Source organism: Mauremys reevesii, linkage group 25 (assembly GCF_016161935.1).
Source record: "Mauremys reevesii isolate NIE-2019 linkage group 25, ASM1616193v1, whole genome shotgun sequence".
Classification (NCBI taxonomy): Eukaryota; Metazoa; Chordata; order Testudines; family Geoemydidae; genus Mauremys; species Mauremys reevesii.
The window spans coordinates 18,270,481-18,286,603 of NC_052647.1; the positions used below are offsets into that span (position 1 = coordinate 18,270,481).

The window sequence follows — 16,123 nt, forward strand, 5'->3', positions numbered from 1 at the left end:
GTCACAGGCCTTCCTTTGACCCCGCAGCGGCTCAGGGGCCAGGCAGAGCCTTTCACTCCAAAGCCGTCCTCTCCTCCGTCCCTCTGCCAACAGGGCAGGTGGAGACGGCATGTGCGACTGTCAGGGCCGCCGATTTCGCTTGGACGGATTCCTGGAGGTTTCATCACATGACATAATCCTTCATTAAAGATTAATCTTTAATTCCTGGAGACTCCAGGACAATCCTGGAGGGCTGGACCCTAGCGACGGTGTTGCGGTGCCGTGGGGAAATTACTCACACACCCCCCCCGCACCCCGGGCTGCGATTGGCTCTGATGTGATGTAGCAGAGAGAGAGATGCTGCAAGAAGAGCATCATTTCTGCATCCCTCCACTTCCCCACCCCCACTCAGCTTCATCCTGGCACTTGCTGGGTGGCTTTTGTCCTGGCATGTGATTGCATCCTCCTCCTCCTCCCCCCCCCCTGGTTTTGCATGGTTTCCTTCCCCCTGCCCTGCGGAGTGGAAATGGTACAGTCCTTTCTCCAGCAGACGGGTAGCTCGTGGATGTTGCTGGAACGTAAGAGCATCAGCACAGGCTGCAGAGGCTGGCTTGACTGCAGCGGCGCAAACCTCTCACCAGGCGGGCACAAGAGAGGCAAGAGGCGTTCTCTCTGCTGCTGCTGCTCCTAGTGCTCTGCACAAGTGTCGGTGCACAGCTGTCGGTGTCCCAAGCAGGAGAGCATCACCCGTGAGGCACGATGACCCAAGGGAAGGTAGGTCGGGACCCAAACACCTGGCTAACTTTTCTGCCCCCCAACTTTGCAAAGGGGGAACGGGACTATTTAGGCCCAGGGATTAAAAATGGGAGTGTTGAGATGGACCCAAGAGCTGGGCATCCTTGCACGGCCCAGCTGCAGCGTGCATGAATCGGGGGCCTATAACAGAAGGGATCTGGCAGGGAAATGCAGTGGAGGGTTATATCACCGGGAGTTTTATCGGGGTGACTGTTCTGATTCAGTCTGTATTTGTGCACAGCCCTACGGCATCCTGCCCATGCTGAGTTTAGCTCCATCCTTGCGCTTGGTGAAGGTGATTTTTTTCTGTACCACCAGCAGGTTTAACCCCCTCATCCCCTGACATGTAATTAATTGAATTGGGGTGGGGGAGGGGGTTGTGCTTTCCCACCCACCCGCCCCTACCTCAAGAAGTCAGTTGCCATGGCAACACAGCATCCTCTGGTTCCTCCCCCCGCCCCACATATCTATATATATCTAATCCTGGATGCTTCTGGGCTGCAGGATTCTCTCTGGCTGCGTTTTACTTTTGAGCCCACACGGACATGATGCGCTGTCCCTGTACACACCAGATCAGTGGCTGTCTAGATGTAGACGGTGTCCAGCTACCCCAGTCTCTGTTATGCAGCCGTGGGCTGGTTACATAACCCCCGGCCGATATGTATCCAGGGGTTACATAACCAGCTAGTGGTCTGTCCTGGGACAGCGAGATGTGTGTTCTTTCTGGGTAGCTACGGCAAGGATGCTCCTTGATTGGCAGGGGGAGAGTCAGAGACAATATTCTGCGTGCGGTTGGTACCACATGCTCTCTCTGATGGGATGCAGTGGGAGTCTGAATACAGGAGGGGGTAGATGCTGGGGCGGGTACCAGCTCCTTATACAAGAAATCATTGCATGAAAAGACCATTTTGCAAGGATTCCGTTCCTCTTCCTCACCTTCCGTGGGGTTTTCCCCACCATTTGAATGAGGTCGTCTCATCCTGGCTCATGTGGCGTCGATGCAATGTCTGCCCTTGGTTGACAACAGACAGATGTCATCGCTGATCGGTTGATACTGGTTTTGCCTAGCTGGCGATTGGTTCATGTCATGTTGTGATGGATTTAGTGTGGCTTTCTCTAGCCAGTGATTGGCGTTGGTTGAGTTCACCGGGCCCATCATTGGTGCGATCTGAGTTGAGGTTGCCAGCGACTGGTGCACGTTGAGCTGACACAACCAGTGATTGGTTCTTATCGGTTTTAGCTAGTTGTTGGCTGGTGCATATGCAGCGAGCTTAGCCTGTGATTGGTGCGTAGTGAGCTGGCGTAGTCTTTGAGTGGTGTTTGTGGATACATACAAAACTGTGGGGCTGGCATGTAGTGGGCTGGTACCATGTGTAGCTGCTTTGCCCTGTATCATGCTTATTATCTCTCTCTATACAGGTACATATCCTCTCTATATAGGTACATCTTTGGCTTTTTTATAATTTTGGGATTGTTTATGGGCCCAAGCCTTCTTCCCTTAAAGTCAATGACAAACTATAGTTGATTTCAATGATACTACTAAGAACATAAGAATGGCCGTACTGGGTCAGACCAAAGGTCCATCCAGCCCAGTATCCTGTCTGCTGACAGTGACCAATGCCAGGTGTCCCAGAGGGAGTGAACTCAGCAGGCAATGATCAAGTGATCTCTCTCCTGCCATCCATCTCCACCCTCTGACAAACAGAGGCTAGGGACACCCTTCCTTATCCATCCTGGCTAATAGCCATTAACGGATTTAACCTCCATGAATTTATCCAGTTCTCTTTTAAACCCTGTTATAGTCCTGGCCTTCACAACCTCCTCAGGCAAGGAGTTCCACAAGTTAACTGTGCACTGTGTGAAGAAGAACTTCCTTTTATTTGTTTTAAACCTGCTGCCTATTAATTTCATTTGGTGGCCCCTAGTTCTTGTATTATGGGAACAAGTAAATAATGTTTCCTTATTTACTTTCTCCACATCACTCATGATTTTATAGACCTCTATCTTATCCCCCCTTAGTCTCCTCTTTTCCAAGCTGAAAAGTCCCAGCCTCTTTAATCTCTCCTTATATGGGACCTGTTCCAAACCCCTAATCATTTTAGTTGCCCTTCTCTGAACCTTTTTTAGTGCCAGTATATCTATTTTGAGATGAGGAGACCACATCTGTATGCAGTATTCAAGATGTGGGCGTACCATGTATTTATACAAGGGCAATAAGATACTCTCCATCTTATTTTCTATCTCCTTTTTAATGATTCCTAACATCCTGCTTGGTTTTTTGACTGCCACTGCACACTGCATGGACGTCTTCAGAGCACTATCCACGATGACTCCAAGATCTTTTTCCTGACTCATTGTAGCTAAATTAGCCCCCATCATATTGTATGTATAGTTGGGGTTATTTTTTCCAATGTGCATTCCTTTACATTTATCCACATTACATTTCATTTGTCATTGTGTTGCCCAGTCACTTAGTTTTGTGAGATCTTTTTGAAGTTCTTCACAGTCAGCTTTGGCCTTAACTATCTTGAGCAGTTTAGTATCATCTGCAAACTTTGCCACCTCACTGTTTACCCCTTTCTCCAGATCATTTATGAATAAGTTGAAGAGGATATTATTTCAGCGAGTAGGATGGCGATAGACTTCTTTTAATAATAATAGCAATAATAATAATAATAATAATAACTACTTATATAGCACTTTTCATTCACAGATTTCAGAATGCTTTGTAAAGTAGGTGAGTAGCATTATCCCTGTTTACAGATGGGGAAATTGAATCACAGAGAGGGGAAGTGAATTACCCAAGGTCACCTAGCAGGTCAGAGCTAAAAACAGATCCGCAGTCTCCTGGGTTCCAGTCCAGTGCTCTATCTGCTAGGCTAGAATGCTTCCTATGTTGGGCCACATCTGTCAGGGGTGGTGTAGGAATATTTAATCCTGACCCAGCCCGGCGGGGCTGGATTGGAGGACCTCTTGAAATCCCTTCCAGCCTGAATTTCTATGATTTTTAAGCCCTTGGCTTTGACCATGGAGGTATGATGCAAAGATGCCTGGAATACGCAAGACTTTCCATAGCAAAATGATGATACTTGTGTATTTCTGTGCACAAAAGCCTGGATAATTGGTCCCTGCATCACCTGTGAATGAGTTTTACTGGTCTGAGTGGCCTAACTGGGGAAAGGCTTTGGCTCAGGGCTTTTCCATTAGTCATAGACACAGGTATAAAAGAATTATTACTGAAACTTCCAGCTCTATTTTCACTCTGATTTATGCTCTAGCTCGGCCAGAAGTTATGGGCTTGGTGCAGGAATGACTAGGTGCAATTCTCTGGCCTATGCAATGCAGGAGGTCAGAACAGATGAACAATGGTTCTTTCTGGCTTAAAAACTATTATTTAAATGGTAGTTTCAAAGAAACTTGCTGATGAAAGTGGATCTGCTTCATGTCCAGCTGTCTGGGCCCCATTTGGGAACAGAAACACCCTGCCGATAGTAAAACAGTCCCATGGACATAGAGATTCTTTGATGTGTTGCCGATGGGTCTTTGCTGGATGTTTCATGTAAGGAAGTTTCTCGAGAAAGTTCCTGGAGTGCTGGCTTAGAAACCGATGACAGTGGATAAAAAGCACCTAAGGGCTGATCTACAAATATATTTAGGTGCCTAACTCCCATTGAAAGTCAGTGGGAGTTAGGCACTTTTGAAAATCCCACAAGGCCTCTATCTGCATCTTTAGATGTCTAAATGCCTTTGCCATTCTGGCCCTAGGTGACTTTCAATGGGATTTAGGTTCCTAAAGTACTGAGATGTTTCTGAAAATTGTACTTAGTGTAAAGGATGGCGGCCACAATTTTCAAAACTGACAAGTAGAGCTGGTTGGTTTTTTGTCGTCTAAACCTTTTCCTTGGGGGTGGGGGAGGAGGGAGGAGAATTTTTTTTTTACCAAATGAAATTGTTCATGGGTAAAATGTTTGGTTTTTAGTAAAAAAAAAATAAAAATGGGATGGTGAGAATGGTGGTTTCTTTTTTCTTTGTCGAAGAACTGAACATTTTTTGTAGGAAATGTTGAAAAAAAAATCAATTAAAAAAAATGTCCCATGGACATTGATTCACATTTGTCAACCAGCGCTAGTGCCTAGTGATTTTGGGTGCCCACCGTGAGACGCCCCAAGGCAGCGAGACTCCGACTGAGGCTCGCGAGCGGCAAGTGGCTCTTTGCAGCGCATGATATTAAAACACGTATGATTTAATTATGAACCCATTGAAGTTATTAACCAATCAGGATGCTTTTACTATGTTATTAACCAATTGTAGTTGATAAAATAATAATACGTGGTCAGTCATTTAGCTGTGAGAAATATATATATATACATAGTAAATGAAACAATGAATTCACATGACTGTGGCTCTTTGGGGTAATGTTGATTGCTAATTTGGCTCCTGAGGTCAGAGTATCACTGCTCTAAGGGTTCTAATGGACAGAGGACTCTCCCTCAGCCATTTCCACCGGCTGTGCCTCCTCTCACACTCAGTTGCCTATAATTTATTATCCTCTGTGTCCTCCCTAACTGATTTTCATCATCTGTGTTTTTTTCCTCTCCTCCTTTCCGCTCCTTCCGTTTATATCCCTAGTTTGCCTTTTCTTCCTTCCATTTGTCCTCTCCCACTCCCCTCTTCTCTCCATATCTGTCCCTAGCTGGACCTCTCTCTCCTCCATTTTGTCCTCTCCCTGGTCACCCCTCCACTCATATCTGTCCCTCGTTGGCCCTCTCTTCTCCTCCATTTTGTCCTCTCCCTGGTTGCCCCTCCACTCAGATCTGTCCCTCGTTGGCCCTCTCTTCTCCTCCGTTGTGTCCTCTCCCACTCAGGGGCGGCTCTAGACCCCAGCGCACCAAGCAGGCGCTTGGGGCGGCCGTTTCCCGGGGGGGCGGCATTTGGCTCCGGTTGAGCTCCCGCCGGCATGCCTGCGGCAGGTCCACCGGAGCCCGGAACGAGCGGACCTGCCGCAGGCATGACTGCGGCGGGTCCCGTCTTCCCGCGGCTCCGGTTGAGCTCTCGCAGGCATGACTGCGGCAGGTCCGCTGGTCCCGGGCTCCGGTGGACCTGCCGCAGGCATGCCGGCAGGAGCTCAACCGGAGCCGCGGGAAGAGGGGACCCGCCGCGGGACCGTGGAAGGGCGGCGCAGCGCTCCGCGCTGCTTGGGGCAGCATGATTTGTAGAGCCGCCCCTGCTCCCACTCCATATCTGTCCCTCGTTGGCCCTCTCTTCTCCTCCGTTGTGTCCTCTCCCACTCCATATCTGTCCCTCGTTGGCTCTCTCTCCTCCTCCATTTTGACTTCCTTCCACCTTCTCTTGGGATGGGGCCTGGCATGAGGTTCTGTTCACCCTCCACTTTCCAACCCTGAAAATCTCCAATTGTACTGGACTGAATTCACGCAAAGGCGAGACCCAAAGCCCATTGAAGTAGATGGGTGTATTTCCAATGATGCTGATGAGTTTTGGATTAAGTCCAAACCACAGATGAGTTGCCATCTGTGATGTGTCAGCTGATGGTTCCAGCTGTGAGGTTGTTCTTATTCCTCTTCGTTCTATCTTGGCTATTTTAATCCTGATTTCTCTTTGCCACACAGCTCTCTGTGAATAACAAGCCTCCTAACTCCGAGGGACAGGGAGAGAAAAAGGACAATGCGACCGCCCCATCGGCACCCCCGACGTATGAGGAAGCAACTTCAGGGGAAGGGATGAAAACGGAGGCGTTCTCCCCTCCACCGTCTGTGCCCCTCCACCCCAGCTGGGCTTACGTGGACCCCAGTGAGTACTCGCTTGCCCTGCATTGCTATGAAATTCACTCGGCCCGTTTATTGTCCCCGTTTTACCGATGAAGGAAGCTGAGGTGCAGAGACTTGGCCAAGATCACAGAGCAAGTCAGTGGCAGAGCCAGAAATAGAATCCGGGAGTACTGACTCCCCTCCTTCTCAGAGCAGGAGGTAGAATCTAAGAGTCCTCACTGCCAATCCTCTGCTCTAACCGCTAGACCCTACTCCAGCGGCGGCCAACCTATTGGCTCCGGAGCCACGTGCAGCTCTTCAGAAGTTAATATGCGGCTCCTTGTATAGGCACCGACTCCGGGGCTGGAGCTACAGGCACCAACTTTTCAATGTGCCGGGGGTGGGGTGCTCACTGCTCAACCCGTGGCTCTGCCCCCACTCCACCCCTTCCCGCCCCCTCCCCGAGCCTGCAGTGCCCTTGCTACTCCCCCCACCCCTCCCAGAGCCTCCTGCACACCACAAAACAGCTGATCGGGAGGTGCGGGGAGGGAGGGGGAGGCGCTGATCGGTGGGGCTGCCGGTGGGTGGGAGGCGCTGGTAGCGGGGTGCGGGGAGCTGATGGGAGCTGTGGCTCTTTGGCAATGTACATTGGTAAATTCTGGCTCCTTCTCAGGCTCAGGTTGGCCACCCCTGCCCTACTCCCTCTCAGAGACGGGGATAAACTCAGGAGTCCTGACTGTACAGCCCCTGGTACATTTCTTAGTAAGCAAATAGCTGGTTGTGTTATAGTGAATCTCAGGTCGTGTCTTTGGTGGATGCATCTGACTCCTGGCTTGGTTGGATTGAATTTCCAGAGGGATGTGTGTGTGTCTGGGGATTAGTTCTGTTACATCCTGTAACTGCATCCTTAGGGCTCCGGTGACGCTAAAGATGCCTCCATGGAGACCTCCCGCTGCAGGGAAGCACGGGGCTAGTAAGTCGCTGAGCTGTTTATCTGGAGCTCCCTGAAGACACTTGCACCTTGACTGCCTCTGAATCGTTCTCCCTCGTCCCCTTCTGCCTCGGTGTATCTGCCCGTAACAGAGAGGCGATAAATAACACGTAATTGCAAGTTACAAGGTTATATATACACTGGGGATTGCTCTGACCTATCGACTCCAGACCCATGCAATTTATGAGCCTGGCAGAATTCCCACGCTGCAGCTGTGTGCCCAGTTGTATGTGCCATCATATGGAGCCCCCCCACCCCCCTAGCATCCCCCTGGCAGCTCCCTTGATGGCCACCACGTTCCTCTTCCTCTGATCTCTCTGACCCCTGCCTGGCTGCAAGCTGGGGGATCCTATATCCGGGCTGTGCGTGTGTGACATTGCATTGTGTTGCATTGACAGGCACTGTGTAATGTACGAAGTACCCAGAGGCAAACATAAATGCATTGAGTGAGGCAAAAAGATGCGGCTTGGTTTATTTTAGCGTGGGAGGCCAAACAGTACCTGCCCTGCTCTTGAATAGGCAAGAGCACTGGCTTCCCCTGATTAGCAGAGTGGCCAGATCCCGAGGCTCGCACACGGGTTAAACTCTCATTGACTTTGAGTGTTTGCCTAGGCAAGCAGTGAGTTCATGGGCAAAGCAGGGGAAGAAGTGGCAGCATCTTGGAAGTAAGGAGTGAACAGCGCAGGCTCCGGATTGTAATTTTCCCTGGGGATGCTCAACACCCCATCAGCCCCAGGCCCCGCCCCCACTCCACCCCTTCCCCGAAGCCCGCACCCCCGCCCTGCCTCTTGCCACCCCTGCTCCATCTTGGCCCCACCCCCACTCCACCCCTTCCCCCAAAACTCCACCCCGCCTTTTCCCCACCTCTTCCTGCCCCTCCCCTGAGCGCGCCCCATCCCTGCCCCTCCCCTTCCCTCCCAGCACCTCCTGCACATGGCGAAACAGCTGATCGCGGTGGGTGGGAGGCGCTCGGAGGGAGCGGGAGGAGTTGATCGGCAGGGCCGCTGGTGGATGATAGGCGCTGGGGGGTGGGGTGGGGGGAGTTGGTTGCCAGTGGGTGCTGGAGCACCCACGGGGTCGGCGCCTATGGTGAGCTGGCTTAAAGGGAAAGACAGCCTAGTGCAGGGGTAGTCAATTATTTTTTGTCAAGGTCCAAATTTCTTGGTCTGGGTATAGTCAAGGTCCAGGCTCCAGAGAAAATAATAATAATAAAATAACAATATTGATAACAAGTAAATAAAAATATTCCCGGGTCTGTTCAAAAGCGTCTGGTGGTCCAGATTTGGCCCACAGTCTGCCTATCCCTGGCCTAGCGTTTAGGGTGTTAGCCAAGGATTTGGGTCAAGTCCCTGCTCTGCAACAGCCTTCCTGGGTGACCTCGAGCAAGTCACCGAGCCTCTCCGTGCCTCAGTTTCCCATCTGTAAATTGGAGGTAATAGATCATCCTCTGGAGCGGTGCTGGGAAGATAAATGCAGTATAGATGGCAAGGGGGGATTTGATAGCAGCCTTCAACTACCTGAAGGAGGGTTCTGAAGAGGATGGAGCTCGGCTGTTCTCAGTGGTGGCAGATGACAGAACAAGGAGCAATGGTCTCAGGTTGCAGTAGGGGTGATCTAGATTGGATATTAGGAAACACTGTTTCACTAGGAGGGTGGTGAAGCACTGGAATGGGTTCCCTAGGGAGGTGGTGGAATCTCCTTCCTTAGAGGTTTTTTAAGGCCCGGCTTGACAAAGCCCTGCCTGGGATGATTTAGTTGGGTTTGGTCCTGCATTGAGCAGGGGGTTGGACTAGATGACCTCCTGAGGTCCCTTCCAACCCTGATATTCTATGATTCCATGAGGCGTTCAGCTCGTAGGGTAAGAGGAGCTGTATGAGAACCACTGGGAGGTGAGCTTGCATGGCTGGATGATAGGGCAGGTGACAGTGATGCAAAGAAGGAGGAAAGGAGATGGTCGTTGGGGAGATATGGAGCTGCAGTGCTTGACACTCTCGTGTGACGGTTGTGGCCAACCCAGCAGAGACAGAACAGGGCTAACCAGCTGAGTCTATATAGCTTGAGCTGGCAGCTGTAACAGACTCATGTCCTCTCTGGCATGGAGGGGCGGGGGGCGCTAGGCATAAGCAGACTAAGCAATTGCTTAGGGCCCTGGGACCCCATCTGCTTTTTTCTGTCTTGTGTGTGGGGCCTCTCCCCTGAGAATATTCCTGCTTAGGGCCCCCAGTGGGCTGTCACTGCCTCTGGAAGGGGGCGGGGGGCACACATTGACCTTTGGAACTCTAAAATAATAGCCCATTTGTAACATGTGCACAAAACAGGATAATTACAAGGATAACCGCACTTCAGGCTGCAGAGCGTACGACAACGGCTGTTCTGCAGGGCTCTCAGTGAACCGTATGGTATTGCACGAGAGGCTCCGTGCAAGGTGGTGTTTTTCACCTTCCCACGATGCTGTGGGCATTAAGCCCCTCGGTGAGAGCTGGGATGCAGGACTAGATGGGCCAGTGGTTAACTGGGTTTGGGGAATCCAATCCCTGACCTTGCCATGAGTGACACTGAAGGTACCTTGCTTAGCATAGACTGGTGCTGGATTATGGAGGGCTGTGTTGAATTTAACTGCACCCTGGATCTGAGGCTGAGAACAGAGACGTTACTGGACGTCCAGCAGCGAGGACTGCAGGCTGAGGCACTTGGGACACAGAGACTCAGGATCCTGGGTTCTGTTTCTGGCTATGCCAAATGTTCCCCATGTGACCTTGAGCAAGATATTTAGGCACCTACGTCCCTCTCTGTGCTTCAGTGTCCTCATCTGTAACCTCCAGCTGTTGACACCTGCCTGCATCACAAGGGGACCGTGGAGCTAAATTCAGAATTGCTTGTAAAGATCATGGAGAGCCTTGGGTGGTCCTGGCTAGGGAGGTGCAATAAGGCCTTGGTAATCTCTTGGTAAACACTTCCTTCCATTTCCCTGGGAGGGGCTAGAGAGGAGCAGCATGGTCTTAAATCTCTTGGTAAACACTTCCTTCTGAGCACCAGCCCCTCTCTGTGTCACGAGCGACAATATTATTGTCCTCTGTCCACACCCTGGTTATTATCAGCAGTGCCATCGGCTTCCAGTCGACTCACTTATTGTATTTACATCTCAATGGATTATGTGAGATCTCTCAACCGCTGGCATTCATGGTAGCCCTCTATCATCATTGTCACTGTACATGCCTGCCTGCCTATGTATCTATCTAATGATGGTATTTCGCACTCTGTCTACCTGATCTGATGTACAGTATAGGATGGACGAATGGTTTGAGCACAGAGCTGGGAGCCAGAGACTACTGAAGTCTAAATTTGACTCGTATGCCTGTTCTGTGCCTCAGTTTCCCCATTTCAGTTATCCCAGATCCTCTCTCACTAGATGGTATTGCCTAGTGGCTAGAACACTGGACTGAGACTCAGGATGCCTAGGGTCTATTCCTGGCTCTGCCATTGGTCATCTGGGTGACGTCAGACAAGTCACTTCCCCTCCCTCAGTTTCCTCATCTGTAAAATGGGGATAATGATACCACCCTCCTTTGCAAAGTGCTTTGAGATCTAGTGATGATAAGGGCTAAGGATTATTATTCTGCAGCAGCATCACTGGTTGCCACGGCTACGGTTACATCACCTCCTGCCCCCTACTGTCAACTCAGTCATCCAGATAGTCCCGTGTACCTGACGTTTGCTGCAGGCCTCGCTTACGTGTGCCAAACCTCAGCGATGATCCACGGGGCAGGTTTGGGCTTCCTTGTTTGTGGTTCATTATAGACAAAGAAGGCCTCTTAATGACGAGCTCTCAGCGCAGGTGGTTTGGGAACAGATCTAGAAGGCAGTAAGGGACCTCGATTCTCTCTGATCTAGGATCAGTGCTGAGACACTCCGTGTCCGTGGGCAAGTCAGTCAGCAACCGTGCGTGTAACTCACATCAGGGGCAGGGCAGAGGACCTCCTTGAAAAAGCAGCCTGTGCGCCTGGGATGACGTTATCTCAGGGGAAAAGAGTTGTCGCAAGAAACGAGGCAGGCACCTGTTAATCTCAGCACCAGGGGACTGCAGAGCTATCTTAGCAGAGGGCTGTGGGTGATGGGACTGATGCGTCCCCGTGGGGATATTTAATATTCAGTGAAAGGTGATGCCTCCGGCCATGGCTGGAAAGTAAGGGTGTAATCTGAGCCCTCATGCTGGCTATTAAAGATCCCATGACACAGTTAGCAAGAATACGGGTGTTCACCCTGTGTCTTGGCCACACTTTTAGTTTGGATAATTGGATCCCACTTCCGTAAATTCGCCCCAGAAACAGGATCCTGCTCTGTCTCTTGTTTGCTGTTCAACAGCTGCTGTGCCCCGCCCCCTGAAACTTTTGAAACTTTCTTTTGATTTCATTTTGATTTTTGATTATTGTTGATTTTCATTTTGATCGTTTCTTTCGATTTCATTAAAAAAAACCACAGTTCAAAAGCATGAAGAATGTTTTGATTGGGTCGATACAAACCAGTTTGTTTGACCCTCCCCTGGCGTTTTTTCTTTTTACTTTTTGACTTGCTGAACATTTTCGCAAAAGGTTCGTTTTCTATCTGACCTGACACAATTCCCTGCCCCCTCCCCGACTTTTCAAAAGTGCCGGTGAACCAAAAAATTCATTCTTTGCCCCGCTCTGCAGCCTACTCCTGACGGTCAGGTTATGGAGCAATCTTCAAGTGAACCATTGATCTCCTCCTGGTGCGGCAGAACTCGTCTGGGCTCAGCAGCCATTGTAGCCGGTGTTCCGAGGTTATCAGCTCTTCAGTTGAGTTTGTTTAACCAGAACAGGGACATACTTTTTCTTTTCTTTTTTTGAGTTATGGCTGCGTTAATCAACTGCCTTTTTTTTTTTAACAGTAGGTTGTGACCTTTTATGTTGTCACATACGACAGCTCCCAAACCGCTCGCTTAACAGACTTAAAACTTTCCATGCTCTCGGTGTTCAAAGGGCAAGAAGGGGAAGGTTTCCTTAAAGGTGCTCCCTTTATAACAGTTACAAACTGCTGAGAACACAGGGCTCAGTTCTCAGCTGATCAAAGGCCATTTTTTGCCTCTCTGGCAATGTAAATGAGACTCACAGTGGGTTTAAACCACCCCCTGAGAATTCGCTTTTGTGGAGGGCTTTGCCAACTTAGGGGGTGGGGAGGGAGCCTGGCCAGAGGACACTCTGCTGTGACAGTTATCTCTTTTTCAGAGCCCATAGGGAGCCACCATGAGAAGTTAGGGTAGCCCAAAGGCTGCTCTAATATATACTGAGACTGGGCCCTGCACAGTCCCAGAATACAGAGTGCCTGACACCCTCTCGCCATGCCCAAGTTCAAGTAAAGATAATCGGGTGGGTAGTGTTCGCCAAGGCCCCCATCCTCAGAGTCCCAGTGAACTGTCTCCCAGCAGCCAGTTTGTCCCACGTCCTGTTGAAACGACGCTCTCCTTCTGCTGAACGACAGACGCCAGGCAGGCCTGTCATGTCCCGCAGCTCCTGGTGCCAGCACGTTGGCACCTGATTTCTCTGCCTCGGGGTGCGTTACAATGGAGAGGGAAGTCAAGCTCCGGAAGGCGACCGGTGGCTTTGCATTAAGTCCTGCCCGCCCACACCCTAGCATCTGCAGTTGTTGCGTGGGGCATGCGATTGTTCCGATCCTGTCATGCCAGGGCAGGGCTTGTGGTTGCAGCTCCCAGGAGATCTGTGCCTTGAGTTCTCCTCGGCAGAGCGGCACTTATCACTGTTGGAGTGTGGACAGCAAAACGCTTGTGCCTCCCAGCTAGGAGCTCCTGGTGAAGGGCCTTTTCTTCTCTTTCCCTTTGGTCTTGAATTGTGTCTCAGGCCAGGCATGGCACTGAGGCAGGATCTGAGCTCAGGGAGGATCAGGATGCAGCGGATAATTCAGAGTCAAAGCCACAGGCAGACGTCCCTGATGTGGTTGGCTGGGTAGGAAGATCAAGGGTTGAGAAAGACAGAGTCTAAGCTGGGATGCCTAGTGGAAGTATCTCCCTGGGCTGGTGGTGCAGCATGTGTGGCAAATCTTGAGGTGTGGGGGGTCATCCAGGCCTGCTATAAACTTGAATCCACCCCTGGTTTCAGACAACGCCCGTGGCCCCTGGGGAAGCGGCAGGGCCCAGCTGGGGTGACGGGCAAAGCTGGGGGGTGGCATCTGATGTGCCTTTCTCTTTCCAGGTGCCAGCCCAAACTACGGCAGTGGAGGGTACCCCGGGGACACGGAGCTACTCACGACCTTCAACTGGGATGACAAAAACGTGCGCAGAGTGTTCGTCAGAAAGGTACCACCTGGGACAGCCTCCCAAGCTTACCTAGGGATCCTGGCTGAAGCTAATGGGCCCCAGGAGGAGTGTGTGTGTGTGTGGGGCGGGAGAATGAAGTAAGACGCAGCTCCACGATCCCAGCTAGTGCAACGATGCACTAGCCCGGGGCAGGGCTTCGATGGCTCGGGCTGGTGAGACCCAGCGAGCGCCGCGCTGCAGGGCCCACGTCAATCGGGGCACGTTCAGATCTGCGTCTGAGCTGCCTGGCTCAGGCCCACTGTGGAGGATGAGCCCAAAATGGCGCAGAAAGAGTTAATTAACGGTGTCGTATCGGATTCTGGTGACACCGCAGGGCCGTCTCCATCACACGTTTGGAACACACGTTCTTAAGGAGGATTAGGGCAGCAAAATGGTTCCTGGGCCAGATCCCCAGGTGGGGTAAATCAGCATAGCTCCGTTGACGTCAGTGGACCTGACCCCCGCACTGGCTCTAGTGAAGTCAACAGGGCCAGATTCCCAGCTGGTGTAAATTGGTGTCGCTCCACTGAAAGCAATGGGCCAGATTGCCAGTCGGTGTAAATAACACAGCTCGGTTGACGTCAGTGGAGCCACTTACATCACTGAGGATCTGACCGAGGGTTTCCATCAGTGGAGGATCTGACCGAGGGTTTCCATCAGTGGAGGATCCAGCCTCCTTCCATAGGGGAGCATGGGGGCGGAGTTTGCCCCAGCCAGGCATGAGTGTGATCCGCACTGACAAGATGCTGTGGTTTCTCGTTCCAGGTCTATGCCATTCTTATGCTCCAGCTGTCTGTCACTGTCAGCATTGTGGCTCTCTTCACCTTCTGGTACGTGTCTGAGTTAGCAACAACCCTCAGCTCTGATGTCTGTCTTGTGCACATGGGTATCTTTTCCTCGGGTATCGGTCACTCAGGTCCTTGAGTATCTTTCACTTGGTCATTATCAGTTACTCGGGTACCTGGATAACTTTCCCTTGAGTGCTGTCTGTCACTCAGGTACCTGGGTAGCTTTTCCTCGGATGTTATCCGTCACTCAGGTACCTGGAAATTTTTTCCGTGGGTATTAACTGGCATTGATACCTGTGTATCATTCCACTGAGCGTTATCTGTCACTCTGATACCTGGATATCTTTCCCATGGGCATTATCAAGTCAGCCCCAGATATGTGGGTATCTTTCCCTTGAGGTAAGCAGGTATCAGACTCCCTGTAGCTCCGATAACTTAGTGTTTTGGGTGCACATAGATCAAATTACGTTTAGGATTAATAATAGATCACCATCACTTGAAGAAGTTCAGCGACTTGTCTAAGAAGCTGGCAGCCCTTTCCCTCCAGCAGGCTTGGCTGCATAATTGATAACAGTGGGGTGTCTATAGCTGGCTCCTTTCGAAAAAAATAGTTCATAGTTAATATGCATATATGGGGAGAGCTCTGGATTCCGAGTCAGGTCTCCTGGGTTCTAATATTGACTTCAGAAGGGAGCGTGCAGCTGCCTGAGAATCAGTCTTGCTGGCTTCTAACTCTAGCTTTGCCACTGACTGTGGGATCTTGGGTAAATCTCCTCCCCTCTTTATGCTTCAATTTCTTCATCAATAAAATGAGGGATCATGACACCGGCCTGTTTGTGATGCTTCCATAACTAATTTGTATAGGAAAGTGCTTTGATGACAGGTTATTATCATGAATATCACTGCAGATATCATAGAATATCAGGGTTGGTAGAGACCTCAGGAGGTCATCTAGTCCAACCCCCTGCTCAAAGCAGGCCCATTGAGCGAGGCAGCGTACACACACATAGTAAAAGACAGTCCTTGCTCCAAATAGCCGACAATCTAAATGGAAACTGCACCGAGAAAGGATTATTAGACCCTGTGTATAGATTAAGTGACTCACACAAGCTCCTATGGGAGAGGGAGGTGGGAACTGAACCTGTTCTTTATGCAGCTTAAGCTAGTGCCTTCTCCACAAGACTAGCCTTCCTATTGAACAGTTTTGTTTATTTCCAATCAGTTAAACCTCAGCAAGGAGGAAGAATGGCCCAGTGGTTGGGGCGCTGATGTGGGAGACCCAGGTTCAGCTCCTGCCTCTGCTATGAACTTCCTGTGGAACCTTGGGCAAATCACTTAGCCTTTTAAATGCCTCCATTTCCCACCTGCAAACTGGGGGTCCCAGAGAAGACATGGGCATTGCTAGGATACCATCGTCCATTGAAACATAGAAATGATACCCCTACGACTACATCCGTCATAGATTCCAAGGCCAGAA

The 16,123-nt window shown here is 50.6% G+C and overlaps 1 protein-coding gene across 2 annotated transcripts in view; it reads left to right on the forward strand.

Moving 5' to 3' along the window:
• Window positions 1-538: 538 nt before the first annotated feature.
• Window positions 539-16,123, forward strand: part of FAIM2 (Fas apoptotic inhibitory molecule 2) — a 37,936-nt gene continuing 22,351 nt past the window's right edge. The window contains exons 1-4 of one of the 2 annotated variants that reach the window (XM_039514929.1): window positions 539-753; window positions 6,402-6,582; window positions 13,755-13,858; window positions 14,624-14,688. In XM_039514929.1, the coding sequence (XP_039370863.1) occupies window positions 739-753; window positions 6,402-6,582; window positions 13,755-13,858; window positions 14,624-14,688 (365 nt within the window). In that variant the 5' untranslated portion in view covers window positions 539-738. Of the gene's footprint in view, window positions 754-6,401; window positions 6,583-11,224; window positions 11,297-13,754; window positions 13,859-14,623; window positions 14,689-16,123 lie in introns of those variants that run through there. The other variant, XM_039514930.1, reaches the window with a different exon arrangement.